The sequence below is a fragment of the Phlebotomus papatasi genome, chromosome 3 (assembly GCF_024763615.1).
Source record: "Phlebotomus papatasi isolate M1 chromosome 3, Ppap_2.1, whole genome shotgun sequence".
NCBI lineage: Eukaryota > Metazoa > Arthropoda > Insecta > Diptera > Psychodidae > Phlebotomus > Phlebotomus papatasi.
In genome coordinates this window covers 28,403,895-28,419,322 of record NC_077224.1, presented here as the reverse complement: position 1 = coordinate 28,419,322, position 15,428 = coordinate 28,403,895, and the positions used below count along the sequence as shown (strand labels likewise).

At 33.8% G+C, this 15,428-nt stretch overlaps 2 protein-coding genes across 2 annotated transcripts; both read right to left on the bottom strand.

Annotated features, from left to right (window-relative positions):
- Positions 1 to 2,737: 2,737 nt before the first annotated feature.
- LOC129807453 (mitochondrial cardiolipin hydrolase) lies at positions 2,738 to 12,185 on the bottom strand. Its single transcript, XM_055856739.1, has 4 exons — positions 11,630 to 12,185; positions 11,338 to 11,558; positions 11,130 to 11,249; positions 2,738 to 4,640 (listed from the first exon to the last, which is right to left on the bottom strand). The coding sequence occupies exons 1-3, from the start codon at positions 12,039 to 12,041 to the stop codon at positions 11,136 to 11,138; spliced, it is 747 nt and encodes a 248-aa protein (XP_055712714.1). The 5' UTR covers positions 12,042 to 12,185; the 3' UTR covers positions 2,738 to 4,640; positions 11,130 to 11,135.
- A 366-nt stretch (positions 12,186 to 12,551) lies between these two features.
- LOC129807456 (ragulator complex protein LAMTOR3 homolog) lies at positions 12,552 to 13,224 on the bottom strand. The gene is made up of 3 exons (XM_055856743.1): positions 13,072 to 13,224; positions 12,815 to 13,004; positions 12,552 to 12,742 (listed from the first exon to the last, which is right to left on the bottom strand). Exons 1-3 carry the CDS (start codon positions 13,113 to 13,115, stop codon positions 12,605 to 12,607), a joined length of 372 nt encoding a protein of 123 aa, XP_055712718.1. The 5' UTR covers positions 13,116 to 13,224; the 3' UTR covers positions 12,552 to 12,604.
- Between the last annotated feature and the right edge of the window lie 2,204 nt (positions 13,225 to 15,428).

The following is a 15,428-nucleotide window of genomic DNA, read 5'->3' as shown; positions in this document are numbered from 1 at the left end:
AGTTTAAGCGTTTAAGGGGTATTATAAGGGGTATTTTTTTTCTTTCCTCTTAAATTCCTCATTCCATCTTAAGCATTTACCAAAATATCCATGATCCATAAAACAAACACAATTTAGAAGGCACAACAAAGGCTGGAGATAAATGAAGTTTTGCCTTCTTTCCTCTATCTTTATCCCTCTGTCTAGGTGGAATGGAAAATTTGTCTTAGACTTTTCAGCATGCGAAATTCCATATAGATATCCTTGTAGAATATCCTACAAGTGGTTGTCTGTCTGCAACCTTCAAAATCCCATCCCTATTCGAGCAATATTCCTTCGAGGAATTTTTCATCCCTTTTCAATTACCATCATATGTTTCTTGTTTTTTTTTTCTTCTTCAGCCAAAAAAAAATCAACATAAAACTATCTAATCCTTTTTTCCGTCTCACGTTCAACCACAAAACAAACCCCCCGGAAGATGAGATGACGATTCCTTCCCCCTTTTTTTCCCTTTGAAAATCTCACAATGAATCAACCTTTAACGAAAATTTCTTATGTTGCCTGTGAAATCAATTTAATTTGGACCCAGGAAAAATGCTCACACCACATTTCAGAGCAAATTTAATGCAATTTATTAAATTGCATACACGGTGAAATTGATAAATTATCCTACATTTCTTTTCCTGTCTTCCGACATTATAGGGGCCAAGAATTTGTTGAGGATCATCTTTGACGGATTTTTATCCCTTCGGGAAATATGTGTCGCGTCCTCTACAAACTCTCCTGCTCACACATTTAAGAGGCATCTCTTCTCATTCCCAGAAGGTCCAACAACAACAACAACAACTAAATCCCGTAACGAAGATCTCCCGAGGAGAAGAGACAGAATACCCAGCAGGACCCTCTAAATCACACACAATTGAATTCTTCATCCATTGACAGTAAAAAAAAAAAAAAAGTGGAGAGAGAATTTCTTCCAGCACGTGCGATTTCTTTCCGCACAAGAAGATCATTTTCGTCTTTTGTCGATCGCCCCTTCTTTTGGTGAATGATCATCGAGATATAAGAAGGCAAAAAAAATATATACGAAAGATGATTTAAGGAGAGATTTCTGACCATGTAATTTGCCTCTCACGCTCCCTCTCCTAATATCTTTCCTTTCACTTTCACCCCAAATTGTCTGTGACACTCTCACCCAAAAATAAAATGTAGATCAAACTCAAGGAAATTTTGTCCTGCGTGAGAACTTCCCACGAAAAATCTATCGAACTGAGTCTCTTTTAAAAATCTAAATAGTATTTTTAAACCTAAATTGATCTTATTGTCTGAAAAATAAAAATATGAATTAGAGGAGTTTGGATAGATAACTATCGCAATATGGACTATATTCAAACTCGGCTAATCTAAAAAAAAGTTTTTGTCAAATTAACAAGAAAAGTTTGTCAAAAAATACAGAATATGGAAAAATTTTGTCAAATCGACGGCCAACTGAATCTTATTAAAAGTTTGTCAAAAGGATGCTTTTCCATATAAAATGTAAGAAAAAGTTTAGTCAAATTGATAAATAGGGGAAAGGCTCATAATTTTGAGCAGTTTCTTATTTTGGACACTTTGAGGATAAAATGGACACTAAAATTAAATTGATTAAAATTATGGATTTTTATGCCAATATTTGGTGAATAATGAATTCTATCTAAATATTTGTTCTTTTTGGAAGATTTTAACACTAAATACGTTAAATTTTGAATATGATTTGAGGTGAAATTGCTTTGTTGAAAATTCAGTGTGAGTAATTGCTTACGAGAAATATGACAGAAATTTGTGTTTACTTTAGTATTATTTACCTGTGGTGAAGTACTAACGATGTTTCTTCGCTTTTTTTGAGTGATATTATTGAATATTCATTGAATATTGTGTTGATTCACGTTACTGATGATTTGTACATTTGACCTGAAGTGAAATTGGCCTTGTGAATTAGACTTTTCGTGAAAAATAGGACATTTTTTAAGACATTTACCAGTGAAGTGATACTCCTTATTTTGGACAGGTGTTTTTCTCACGAAATTTCATGAAGTTTTAGCTTTTGTGATGACTAGGTTGGATAATGCCTGGAGAATCAAAGGAGCATCATCTCTACGAACGAGATGTAGCGAGAAATGCCTTGAAAGGCTCCCGGAAAGGCCAGGGAATGAGCGAATCCGCACGTACTTGAAAATACCGAAGTCAACTCACTTTAATGAATGATATGGAAAGTTTCCGGGCTTCTTGTGACATTCTACGTTTCCCTTACATGAACAGGAAGAGGACTTGGTAAGATTGGTTCATGAAATGAAGAACAATGGGCATCCTATTGAGGCGGATTAGCTGTCCAAATTTACAGCCAAGATGTCCAGAATAAGAGTCAAATTCACCTCTACATATCAATTCATTTTTAAACGTATTAAAACTAATTTTAGTAAAAATAAGACGATAAATTGCTTGCTAAGTTTCTAAACAACCCTTCTGAAAAGTGAGACTTCCACTTTAAACTTGGAGCATCGATGCTTGTAAGCAAACTGTCCTAAATTATGAACCTTTACCCTAATATCCTTTTGGCAAAATTTTAACAAGATCCATTTGTTCTCATAACAATTTTGTTTCAGAGTAGATTTTATTGGGTATTGAGTGTTTGTAAATACATATCGTACATACATATGAGGTCGGTTGTGAAGTCGGCGGTAGCCGCAGATGAAAAAGGAAAAAAATATTATTATTATTATTTTTCTTTTTTTTTTTTATTAGGGGTTCATCAATAAGATGATTGCCCCAATTATTATTTTTCCATTACATATTATCGCAATTTTTTTTTTTTCGAGTTATTATTTTCGAGAGAGCCAATAACAATGAAAATTCACTGACACTGGTGACATTTTCTTCCGCTTGAGGTCATTGTTTTATGCCGCGACTGGCGCTGACTACTGTTCTCAACTTTCAATTTTCAAGTTTTAAATCGAAAAGTTCAGGCAAATTGAATAAAAATTCTCGAAAATTTTCCTACATTTTGTAGAATAAATATCCTAAGTTTAATTAGGTAAGCATTTAAAAAATAAGATTCACTTTAAATATTGTTAACTCAACATATATGTGGCGCATGTCAAGACTATCATGATTAAATAGAGTCGAATATTTTACAGATGATAACAAACATTATTCCCTTTATCTGTGAAAATTGAAATTTCTCAAAAAATCTTTTCAAGAAATTAGTCAAAATGCTTAATTTAAATTCAATATTGTATATTGAAAAAAAAAAGGTGGCAAAGCTTTCCAGGCTCCTACAAGAGAGAAAGAGAGAAAGATCCTACAAAATAATTTTAAGAGTAATAAAATTGATTTTAGGACAAAAATTATTTATCGGTTCATAACCGGTTCACAACTAATTTGAACGGATTTATAAAACATTACTCAAAATAACTTAGGACTAATATAATTGAATTTCGAATAAAAATTACTTATCGGTTATAAACCGGTTCATTAGCGGTTCAAAACCAATTGGAACCGGTTCACTTTTGTCAGAAATTCCAAAACCATTCCAATGAGCCCAAAAGTCAAAATTCACATCCCTCTCTTTCTTGTCTATCCTACTTTTTTCTTCTTCTCTTGAACATCACATCAAATTTAATTTAATTCAGTTCAATTTTAAATCGGAAAGAATGAGATAAACTTATGCAAATAGTTTGAGAGAGAAAGGGACGCAAATTTTGATTTCATGAAATTATACCGAACTAAAAGGTGTGACAAAGTCATTACTTCTTAAAATGCATCTCTTGGGTCCCTTGTGGGAAAAATAGAGAATTTTAAACAATTTCTAGGTTAAAATTTTAGACTTCTTTTTCAGTGCAGGTGAAATATAAAAAGGGAAAAATGGCAGTGAAAGGGATGGAATGAAATTCAAGATATTATTTTATTTCATATATTAAACATATTTCAATTTTGTTTTGTCATATTGGTCAATCCAATAACTTTATGCTTTTCAAATATATTTACACAATTCAGAATTAAGAAGCCAATAAAGAATTAACAGAAAAGAAATTAATTAAGAGAATGATATGAATTTTATGATGTTGCAAAGTTGTATGTGAAAGCAGTTTCGCTAACCTTTTTTTTTGCAAACAGCATTCATTGCTTTATTGCGCTCAATATAAAGTAAATCATTAAAATTTTATATTCTTGACTTCTTTTTTTCTTTACAATTTTGGGAAAAAAATAGCACCAAAATTTTATATTTCAATTTACAGTACCATCCAATTTTTGATAAACATTTCATCTCTTTTTTTTGTCTCTCTATTAAATGTGTCCATTTGATGAGATGTAATATCCTATTGAGTTGACAATGATATACAAAAAAAATAAGCAATAAATTGTCAGGGTAGCTTAATTTTGTAATATAAAGAGCTTAATACTTTTTTAATCACTTGTCGACACACAATATATAAATTCTGTCTATTACAAGTTTGGAGAAAAAAACCCCAAAAAGGTTAAAACTTTGCGCAAACAATTCAATAATTTGTGTGAAATGGTGAGAATATTTTGTATACAATTCAATTACTCTTTGCATTAAATCTATGTGACAATAATCCATAAATCTGAAGAAGTCTGCACGATGCTTTCCCCATGGAAAAATCCTGTTGGAAAAAACTAAGTATAATATTTTGGTAATTGAAGTGTTTAACTCAATATAATGAGTAAGGAGTCTTATTGGGTCTTAAGATGCCTAGAAAATTCCTTAATGGGAAATAATAAGTAAGGTTATGTTGCAAAATAAGGTTTTTGCTTTCGGACCGATGGCTTCGGCACACTTTTTAGATCAGAAAAGCTCCATGATATAAAAATTTATATCTCTTTGATTTTGTTGAACTTGAATTTGTTGTGATGCTCAAAAGAAGAAGAATGAGAAAGACTGAGATAGACAATGTGGAAGTTTGAGAAAGAAAGGGATGTGAATTTTGATATTATCAAGTTTGCTGGATCTAAAATATCTGCGAAAACCATAAAATTTAAAATTTGTTATGGTTTTAGAAGTAATGATGACTTATTTACAAAATTCAAAATATCTTTGCATGTATCAGCTAACTGTTCTAACTGCACCATGTACACAACGTGTCCTAACTGCACAAATTTTTAATTATTATTCTTTCAATATTTGTAATTTAAAATATCGCATTATGGATTTATTTCACATTAAAAAAAACAATTTTTTTTCAAAAGTAGTCACTTGGCATAGTTGCTGATACAAAGTTTAGAAGCTTATCAAAATGATATTTCTGTTTTGAAGAAAATTGAGATATCAATAAAAAACTTCGTCACGCTATTAGGTTAGATTCTTAACAATCTCACCTACTATAATCCTAAGAAAATTTCATGTCGTCCGATCGACCTCAAATTTGGCCAAAATGTGTTTCGCCACTTCCTGATTCCGAATATATATGTGGCTATATAACGTTCCCGGCCGGCCGGCCGCTCTTTGGAGCTTAATAGCTCCTAAACTAAAAAAGATATCGACTTGCGGTTTTCGGCAAAGGTTATATATCGGGTGAAAATTGCAACTTGGTGCATAGACCCCCCACCCCCCACCGCTCCTTCCGCCATTTTGAAGACCACCCTTTTTTTGTTTTCTCAATAGCTCCGCCCCTATGGCATTCAGCGGACTCAAATTTTAGTATGTTATAGCTGGGCCTTAGAGCTTTCCATCAATACTAAACTTAAGGTCCCCCGACCCCCCTGACCCGAGCTATAAGGGTCCAAAAACAATTTCTTAAAATGGCCATAACTCCGGTTCTAATTGTCAGAATTTAAAAAGTGAGGGCTTTTTGGAAAGCTCTCGTGAAATGCCACTTCCCCTTCTAACATCGCAAGTTCATAAAACCACCGCTAGGGGCGCTATTATTAAAAAGAAAATTTTTAAATCTTAAAAGTTAAATAACTCAAAAATTCCTTATGCGATCGGGCTGAAATTTTAGTATGTTGTAGCCGTTGATTATACCTATCAAACAAAAAAAACCTTAAGTCGATCCATAACCCCTGACCCGAGCTATAAGGGGTCAAAGTTCGAACATTGACCGGCCTCTATCTCCGGTTCTAATTAACATAGCGACCTAAATTTTACCTTTTTGGTTTCGTCTCGATGAGCACTTTCAGATGGAAGTTCAAAAAGTCACCACAGGTGGCGCTGTGATAGCGTCAAAATTCATCGAAATTCAAAGTCACTTTTCTCAAAAACGGCATTGTGCAAGTTAATGAAATTTTAGTATGTTGTAGTCCAGTCTAGGACGTTTCCAAAATGGTGCGTAAGCGCGCTGTGCTTAAAACAGAACCGGAGATATGAGGGGTCAAAGTTCACAAAATTCAAAAAATCATATCTCCGGTTCTATGTGACCGATTTTGATGAGTGAGGGCTTAAACGAAAGATCTCACCAAATGCTACAACTTTCTAGAATATTTGAACTTCGTGGGACCAACACCAGGGGCGCCACAGTCGAAAAACCAATTCCAATATCACATAACCTCAATTATCTCGACTGTCGCTTAACCGATTTTGATGATTACTTTGAAATAATTGTAGAGCACATTTGTCTCTACATTTCGTCCATACATCATTTTCCACTCAGACTATGCTATCACTCCGATTTTTCCGTTTAAGTGTGAAAAAATTGATTTTTCCAATAATAACGCTTTGAAATCACTCAGATGCCAATTTGACTGCCTCTACTCCACAAAGACACTTAAAATAGGGGTTTAAATGGAAAGTCCCGCAAAATACAACAATTCTTTGATATAGTTGAAGTTCAACAAATGACTACTTGGGGCACTCTGGATGAAAAAACGAGTTAAGAAACAAAAAACCTCGCTTATCTTGGCTTCTGAGTAATCGATGAGTTCAAGTTCTACGGCAAAATTATAGAGAACATTCTGGTCTGCATTTCACCCATATATCACTTTTCTATCAGTTCATCCAAATCCTTGATATTTTGGTTTAAATACAAAATTTGTATAATTTCACGAATTTGATTCAAGATAACTGAATGGCGTCTCCCAACTTCAGCTCCAAATCGAATTTGCATGCACTCCGAGTTAGCTCACGTTAAGAATCTCACCTACATAAGCCGGTTAGGATTATCTGTCCCTTTTTAATTTTAAGGTTTTTCAAAATCATTTTGTGACAAAAAGTGAAGTTTTTTGCGAGGAGACCATAAGTAATGCCGCAATCCTAATAATTTATTTTACAGCTAACTTCACTCACAATATTCAAGGCAAAAAAAACTCTCAGAAGAAGCATATCTATTTACGAAAGGATAATTCGAAACAGCAATCTTTAATGGTTTGTTCCTGAAATAATATTTGCCTAATTGTCATAATCCTCCCAAGTGTGTCTTGGCTAAAATAAAACATTTCAACTCAAGAACTTTCTATTTTAATTTTAAATAATGTGAAGTTGATAGATGAAGACTTGGGCTTTTTGAATAGATAATTTTTTGAAAAGAAAAAAATTATAAACAATTTTTTTTTTGTAAAATGTTTATCTAACAAGGATGGTAATGTATTTTAAAAGGGAGAGAAAATGAGATACTGTTCGAAATCTGTCATACCTCAAAACACACATTTTCACTTATTTAAGCAACTCTTTCGTTTTTTTTTTTTAACATTCATTGGCAAGTTCATATTTCAACAAGTACAAACGGTGTTTGTCCTGGAGCACAAACGGTTAGAGATATTGACTTTCGGTCTTCGGTAACCCCCCAGCAGAGAATGTTTTAAAGACGTTTTCTTCCTTCTTCGCACATCCCCTTCTACCCCTTCAAAACAATGTTTTTTTTTTGGTTTATTTCGAAAACGTCTCCTATTATTTTTTTCATCTTAGAATATGTTTTGGACATAGTCAAGATAAATATTTCTTCCATAGACACCTATGATCGCAAAACATTTCGATATCGAACTTTCGAAGGTCAAATTGGCAGGCCTATTTCTCAAACGCAATTTTGGATTTTTTCTGAAATACATGGAAATTTCCAAATTGGCGGTATACGACTTAATCAATAAAGAATGTATCTTTTTCGAATATTTTTATTTGGCCGAAAGCTTACGGCACAGCTAGAGGCCAAACGGTGAGAGATATCGACTTACCCCTCTCAATAAGTCAAAATTATATAGAACAATCTTTATTCCTCTTTTTCCTCCCTTTCATGCAAAACCATATTTTTTTATTTATTTCGAAAACTTCCCCTGTTTGTTTTTTTTCTCTTTCAATATGTTTTATAGGTGATCAAGTGGTCAAGGTGAATATTTTGTCGTTAGGCACCTATGACCGAAAAACATATCGATATCAAATTTTAAAAGGTAAGAGTTCAGTCACTTTGGAGGGCGTATTTCCCAAACGATTTGCTTAAATCTGAAATTTTTTGAAAGATCTTGAAATTTCGAAACCGACTGCATCGGTCTGAGGGTAAGTGTGCCAAATTTCGACATAGTTGCGTGCAAGCGTCAAAGTCTCAAGTTTGAAATATAATATTTTAAATACAAATTGATTTTTTTTATTCTTTCTTCTGAAAGAGTGTTGCATGGAACCTTGTAAGGAGTTTACCGTCTTTATTTACTCTAAAATTATTCTTAATACATTTTAAAATGAATAAAAATATAGACATAGCTTTGGTACCCTATTTCGGCCACCTTCATTCTCATAGTTCCTTGCCCTTCGGGAATTTTTCCAATATCTTTTTCACGTCATCTCGTTTGTCGTAGCTACATTTTTTGTTATTCTTTTGCATTGTATAATCTCTAGAGTACGTAAAATCTAAAAGTTCATGGAAATTCTAGGAACAAAAAAGGTGGTCGAAATTACAAGCTGGCCGGAATTAGGCACACTTACCCTAATTGGCAATTCTTCGGCAAAGTACCCGTAAATAGTTTGCTTTTTCGAATTTACTTTTTATGTGTCTCTATGCTTGTTACTAATGCCGAAACATTTAAGAATGCATTGTTAAACGATTTTCTATTTCGAAATGGTTTTTTTTTTTAGGTGTGATTCCTTCATAATCACACGTGTTTTTAATTATTAATCAATTTAATTGGTAGCACACCGGTTAGGTACCTGAAAACCATGGAAAGAGATAATTCCCAGAGAGTTTTGCCATCTTTTTAATTAAATTCACTTATTTTGCAACACAAAACAGATATTTTTGAAAATCATAAATTACCAAAAGTTTTTCGAAAATTCGTGAGAAATTTGATGAGCCGAAAGATCAGGAGAAGCAAACAGAGGTAAAGCAATGTAGTTATGGATTGGCCATCTTAAGTGTGGTATTTCGAAAAGGAGATTTCGGTTCAAAATACCGAAAAAAATCCTTAAAATTCAAAAATATGTTTTTGTGAATGCCGATGTTGAATTTGAAAATAAACTGAAAAGGTAAGATGTGTTCTTAAATCAGTGATGTCATTACAAAATACTTTTATTCCTTCACTATCTTCAAAATTTTATCGAAAAATTCCACATCACTCTTTTTTTTTTTTAATTTAAATGACATAGAAAAAAGTTTTATTTTTATAGGCGATTGTAGAAGATGGCAGGGTGATTTTATTTCGGAAATGGAACGAACTAAATAAAAATTCTCGACTAGCTTCAATCCTGTTCATATCTACAAGTTCTTTTTTTTTTGCAAAATATAGCCTATTAAGAGTTCTACAACATAAATTATAAAGCAATTCAAAATATAAAGGAAATCATTTCAGACTTTTTATTTTAGCCAAGACACACTTGAGGGAATTTTAACTGATTTCAGGGAGATTTTAGCACAAAAACCAACCATTGAGTGAGATTTACCAATGCTCACTGATTGATAGCACAGTAGGGTACATCATTTCCAAATATCCTGATCTACATGAGCATTTATTGTTCTCAGAAATTTAAACAGAATTTAAATAGAAAAAAAAATCTATTTTTTCAATCTATCGTTTCAATTAATCCCAATTCTCTATGGATCAATTTTTAACGCGATTACCCCAAATGGATGAAAATTGCTTCTCTCCACTAAATCCCCAAATAAATTCTCTTCACACATTAATTCATTATATACTTTTATAGATGAATTTGAAATTATTAAGAAAATATTTTTCTTGTAGAATTTGTCCAAAAATTTGATGAATTTCTTGGAAAAGTTGTCAACAGTGAAAGGATCGTTCCTTTTTACTTTCTTCTTTCTCCATCCCAAAATTTTTGCAACAGAAATTCAATAATTTTTTTTCTGGTAAGAAATTGCATTGTTCAGTGTTGCATTTCTGTCTCTCCTTTTGTCCATCAGTCTTCCAGGATGGAGACATTTGGAAGGCGAAAGGTGACGCCAAAAGGAGGGTTAGAAAGAATCATCAAATGAGGGTTTATCTCATCGGGGAAGGGCGAGAAAATCATGAGAAAGAGAGAATATATTTCATGTAGAAATTGTACTTTTTGATCGATATTGCCAATATTTTATATAACCAAAAAATTTACAGACTTTATCCCTATTCCCGTTCATTTCCAAAGAAATAAATAATCACCACGATAAAGTATTATCCCATATACCGTATTAATTCCAATCCTATTGAAACTCTACTTTTATATTGTTGATTTGCTCATTTTTTTCACGCAATAAATTTAATTCTTTTCTGTGAAAAATATCACGTTTTTAATACCTTCCGTCTACAAATGCGAAGGAAAAGGGTTTACTACTTTCTTAATGGAAAAGTGGAGGAACGTGCATAGGGCTTACACAGTAACTCACATCCTCAATTGAGGATTAAAGTGATTTATGACTAAAAAATATGAATTAATAATGATCTTATTCCGTATAAATCTTTTTGAATATTCAAAATTAGCGCGAAAAACTGTTCTACATTGACATGTACAACCCCTAGTGGTAAACCCCAGAAACTCAGATGAAAAACCTACAATTGCAACTACAACACACCAGATGGCAGTTTGTGGGATATTTTTCCCATAAGCAGCGCCATCTGTATGCTCTGCTGAGTAAAATGCGAAAGTGAGGTTATAATGCAAAAATAGAAGAACAATGGAAAAAAATGGCCAATGGGAAAAACGTGTACGTTTGAAATTGGTCTCAAAATATGTTAAATTGCAGACTTACAGGTCTTCAAAGGCCATCAGCAGACAGATGGGTCCATATATTCTCGAATTCACTCTGAAATTCACGAATAAGAGCACTACTGGTTGTTATAATCACATTTTCAAAATTGGATGTCGATCCCTGCAATGAAACAGAAAATGGCACTAAAAATCAGGAAAATCCAAAAAATCCGGGGTAGTTTGGGGCTTTTGACATAGCAGACACTCACCCGCATGGTCCAGTTGAGAGATCCCGTGATGAGAATACCATTTTCTTCACATTCACGTGCACTTTCGCATTGGAACCACTTTGAAACACATTTCAATGCACTTCTAACACTTCCTCCAAACACTGTATCCATTTGCGGGGGATCCAATGGTGGTGCATCGATGAGGCAGAACTTGTGGTGCATTAAACCATCAGCACAGTTGAACAGGAGCACGGGAAAGTCTGCAATAATTCAGAGAAAAAAAAATGAATGATGCAACCACGTTTTGTACTCCCGGACAATGGGGACTTACATTTCATCATTACGCCAATCTGGGAACCTGTGGAATGGGCTAAGGAGTTGTCCGCAATTACACGCACCCGGACACCGCGATTACGGGCCCTTCCGAGAGCCTCCGCCACTTCCATGCACGTTATAACGTAAATGGCCAAATCAATGGAAAATTTCGCTGTATCGATCCGCTTGGAGATTTCGTGGAAAATCTCCCCGTGACTGAGCCTCTTCGACCGCCGGCAGTTCCTCTCGCGACACTGGGGCCCACACTCGATTGGATTTACAAAGAACACCTGATGAGAACCTCCAGGATCCCTGGATATTGCCCGGAATTTCAGCCACTTGTGCACGAGCACAAAGCCTACTTGAGAAACAGCACAAATTCCCACGATCCCAGCCAACTTACACGCAAAATTACTCTCACCCCCCATTTTACACTTAATCACCCACCAATTGCCACTCACGACGATTTTCCAGAGCCCCGGATATCCTGGGAAAGAGCTCCTGAACTTTCAGCACGTGTCCAGGACGAGAGAAATTGAGACGTTTTGAGAATCACTTTGACTGATATCGAACTGCTGGCGGTTGAAAGACTGATGCGCCACCTCTCGGATTTTCTTCCAAGTTTGAATATGAATTTGAATGTAACGCCTTATATATTTTGTCTTTCATTTCTCCATTATTTTTTTTTCATAAAATTTATACAAAATAAACTCCTGTGAGTCATATTTTATTTTACTTTTATATTGATACTAATTGTTTTTTATTATGCTCTCAAAAAAATAAATTTATTCACAATTTTGGCTGTTTTGGCACATTTTCATTCGACAGTCAAATTCACTGTGCGGTGTGTGTCTCAGCTAGCTCGACTATCTCATGAAATTATCATCAAGATTTTTTTTCAATTTCTTTTATTTATTAAAATGAATTAAAATGTGATAAACAGTTTTAAAAACTTTATTTTTAATTGTATTTATTTACACTTAATTCCCAATCAAGATTCCGTAACAGCTTGCTTTATCTCATCCAAGTAGGCATCAATTTGATTTTCAATGGCCAGAATGTGGCCAACATTGCAGTTTTGATTTCCAATAAAGGTTACAATTAGAGGAAGTTTGTTCATCTGGACAATCTGCAAAGTGTACAAGAGAATACAATTAGCCCTCTCATGTAGAATAATACCTTTTACTGGCTCAGAAATTACCTGATAATTGGAGTACATGCAGATAATATTTTTGTTCTTTCCCAGTCCCAATTTGCTCGCCTGATCTGTGGCATTTGTGAAAGTGGAGAGGAATGGGGCTTTCAGGGCTGGTTCAGGCACCCGATCACCAGTTACAGTGACTAGAACTCCATCTCTATCGGTAATCGCGATACAATGCAATCCGGAGACTCTGGGTAATGTAAACAAAGGCAAAGAATTTGTTTTTCCTCCACTGTAGAATTGATTTTCCGACTCACTTGTGCAGGAGGCCCGTGAAAAACTTCTTTACATCATCAGTCATGGTTTAGTGATGGAAAATTAACTGGGAAATTGTGAAAAAATCACTTTCTCTGTCAATATTTTGGTTGTTCCCTTTTCACCACACTGAACTTTTTGCGAAATAACTTTTTACCTGCCTAAAACAGATGTCTTGGATAAACTTGGATAAAACAGTTCGAATTGAGTTAGAATCTTAACGGTTTTGAAAAACATTTCTATTCGTGTTTTTATCTAATTGCCATCTGTGGTGGAAAATGGTTTTTATATTGCCTTTATTTGTTTTAGAAAAAAAAAGCAACAAAAAAGGATTAGTTTTCCTTTAAAATTTTCTTTGGATGTTTCCTAACAAGGTAAACATGTTTTCTAAAGTGCTTATGAGAGTGAGCGAGATGACTAGATCTAGATCTCATTCCCTCTCACAAGACGCTCCGAAAACATGTTTACAAACTTAAGTCATTGTGCGCTGGGCATAAGGTTCGATGTAAATGATATTTCCGAAAAAATTCGTCAAAAAAAAAAACATTTTCAATAAGTACACAGTAAAAAAAATTACAACCACTACGATTGGTAATTTTTGCACGAGCGCTATGGTTGTAAATTTTGTGTATTGGAAATGTTGTGTATTGACAAAGTTGTGTATTTTCAATTTTATAAAATGGCTTCCTGTCTATAATTTTGATTGTAGAGCAATTTTGTTCGGTTTATTTGTATTATCTGTGATATGTCTCGGTATTAAACTAAGAATAAAAAGAAAAAAAGAATAAAAAAAGGAAAAAAAATAAGAGAGAGTCTGAGACTTGAACCCATAATCTTTGCGTTGATGGTCTCGTGTTTTCTGCCTGCGCTACCGACTTGCTTACTTCTCTTCAGCAAATGGCCAAGAGTTGTATCGTCAATTTTTCTAATTTACATGATGCTTCCTCTGTTTTCTGTTATTACATAATTATTCCTAATTTTTCACGACTGAGGCACATTTTAAGAATCCAATGAATGATTCCAGAAGACAATTAGGCAGTTAAAAATGCAAAATCTATCTGAAATCTTAGAAAAATTGCAATAGTAAACAATGGAATTTTGACAGTTCTCACACAAATTTTCCAATACACAAATTTCCTTACACAATACATAATTTTACTAGCATTATGTTAGTATCGTACCACCAATATGATAGTAATTTTAGAATTTACAACCATATTGCTTGTGAATTTACACAACTTTTCAAATACACAACTTTATTTCTCACACAATTTTTTACTGTGTAGACTTTTCATGTCACTTATGTGTTCCGAAAATATAAATTAAAAACAATTTAATTTTAATGAGCCTGCTGAGATAGATTTTACAAGTAGAATGCTTGCTATAGACCAAGAAGTCTTTTCTTTGACTCTTTGACTCTTCATTGAAAGTTCAGTAAAAGTTGCTCAAATGAACAAAAATTATTTGGAGTATTCGGGAAAAGTTTCCATATCAATCTGCTAATTTTGATTTTTTAGTAGCCGTAGAAAGCTTTAAGAAATCCCTAAAACCTGCTATACGACGTTGTCATTATAGCTTATTTTATTAAACCTTCCTTGATGCCTCCGACACGCCTTTTACATCCGGAAAATTTCATGAAATTAAAAAAAAATATGCCTTTTTTTTCAAAAGTTTTGCGGCTATATACACTCAGTCCCGGCATTAAGTCTTTCGGGATTTATGCACCTGACGGAATTATGCACTTACAATTATGCAAGTTTGCCTACAATTGGGAGTCAATTTATGAACTCATTTTTGGAACACGCCTGAATGTATACTATTTTGTGGCGCGGGAAATTCGAAAACATTATGTTTTTTTTTCAAAATAAAACTTTAATTTCTTTTATTAAGGTAAATTTTTTAAATATTCTAACCATTTATTGAAGAACTCTAGCCAAAAAGCACTGTTTGTTTATGCATTTCTATTAAACAGTTGAATCTTTTTGTTTAACTTCTTTTACTCCGCGCGAAATTCGTTCTACGGTCGATTCATAAGAAATCGCCTGCGGCTATGCAAATTTTCTCGATGCGCAATGCCATTTCGCGCGTTTTTTCGGTCCTGAAAATGTGCATAATCCCGGGACTGAGTGTATTGCATTCTTTCTCAAACTAAATTGACTTAAATTGAATTGGTTATGATATTCAAAAGAAGAAGAAGAGTACTAAATAATGAAACAGGCATATGCAAAATATTTGAGAAAGAAAGGGATGAGAATTTCGATTTCATGATTTTTTTCCAAAAGCTGTGCTGGAGGTATAAGGGAAGAGCAACAGCGATCGGCAGTGTTCCTCGGATCGTCAAGTTATTGTCATATTATTT